The sequence below is a fragment of the Lactuca virosa genome, chromosome 4 (assembly GCF_052849685.1).
Source record: "Lactuca virosa cultivar CGN04683 chromosome 4, Lactuca_virosa_CGN04683_v6, whole genome shotgun sequence".
NCBI classification, from domain to species: domain Eukaryota; kingdom Viridiplantae; phylum Streptophyta; class Magnoliopsida; order Asterales; family Asteraceae; genus Lactuca; species Lactuca virosa.
Genome location: NC_136429.1, coordinates 447181001 through 447182426, shown reverse-complemented (window position 1 = coordinate 447182426; position 1426 = coordinate 447181001). Strand labels below are relative to the sequence as shown.

The 1426-nt window shown below is 39.1% G+C and overlaps 1 protein-coding gene across 1 annotated transcript; it reads left to right on the top strand.

Annotated features, from left to right (window-relative positions):
• Positions 1–203: 203 nt before the first annotated feature.
• On the top strand, positions 204–752 carry LOC145106712 (uncharacterized). Its single transcript, XM_079043650.1, has one exon. It carries the CDS (start codon positions 204–206, stop codon positions 750–752), a length of 549 nt encoding a protein of 182 aa, XP_078899776.1.
• The last annotated feature ends 674 nt before the right edge of the window (positions 753–1426 follow it).

Here is a 1426-nt window from a genome sequence, read left to right as displayed (position 1 = left end):
AAGTGGTTGCCTTTTAATCCTTTCAAAATCAAATCTTTTCAAAATTCTGATTTAAAAGGCCTTCTATACCACTGAAGCTCACAAGAAAAAAAAATAAAAGGAAAATGTTACAAGCTTATTCTATAAACATTTCAAACGGTGTAGGTGGTTCTAATAGAGCCCTAATACTTGTTGCAAGTGAGTATCATCGTTGGTGACAATGAATGGAAATATACCTAAAGACGCTTCGTAGAGATGTATGGAGATCTGTAGAAGAAGGACCTCATGTCCCTATTCTCACTCCCATTGCAGAATATGGTGCTCAAGAAAGACTTGGTGGAGGTCCGACAACCATGAAAAGACCTGCCAACGATGATATACAGAAGATGGAGAAAGACGCAATCGCTTTCTACGAAATCTCCTGTGGTGTTTCTCCTTACAACTTTGACATAATCATCAACTGTGAATCAACTAAAGAGATCTGGGATGCTCTCAAAAATATCTATCAAGGGTCTGAACAGGCTCAAGACACGAAGATTACAATAGCTTTTAATGAGTTCACCAACTTTAAAGCCTTACCTGGTGAAAGCCTCGACGACTCCTTCAAGAGATTCAACCTCATTATCACCAAACTTTCAAACGCTGGCACTATAAGAAGTAATCATGAAACAAAACTACAATTCCTGAATGGTTTGGGTAAACATTGGACTACAACTAAGATGATAGTCGAAGGAGATAGAAAAATTCAAACTCTCTCACTATTCAAGTTGTAAGGTGAACTTCAAGCACAATAGTCAACTATGTTAAAGGAGTGTGCAGACCTTGGTGTACCACTCACTTTGATTGCTCAAACTCCATAGTTCAAAATTCCTCAGTACCCATATCCTACAGAATCATCATACATAAACTCATATGAGAACTCACCGCAGTCGTATGAAGCTGATGTAGAACTTGATGACGAAGAAGAGTTTCAAAATGCCATTGCCCTGGCTAGCCAACAGTTCAATAGACTTCCACCATCGTCTTTTCGTAAAAACCAACAGTTTACCAAACCACCTTTCAATTACAGTTTCAACCTGCAGAATAACCATCCAAGATATCATAGAAATCCTCATCATTAATCACAGCCGCAGAATGCTCCTTCAAAAGAGACACAGCAGACCAACAAACTTCAGACTCCTGTACCACTACCAAAGACAAAGATGGAGTCATCATTTTCCATAAGTTAAAAGATAAGGCATTCTAACTCAGAATGGCTCAAGAAATGGAGGAAGAAGAAAAGGCAAGAGCTTTTGTTGCTCAAGTGAGAAGGGATCATCAAGTGTGGTCCTCGGGTGATGAAGATGAAGAGATTTGCAACAACATAAAGAAAGGGAAAATTTGCATGCTGGCAACCAGTGAGGAAGACAGGTCAATGAACCTACAGAGGAATTATTGCTACATGGAA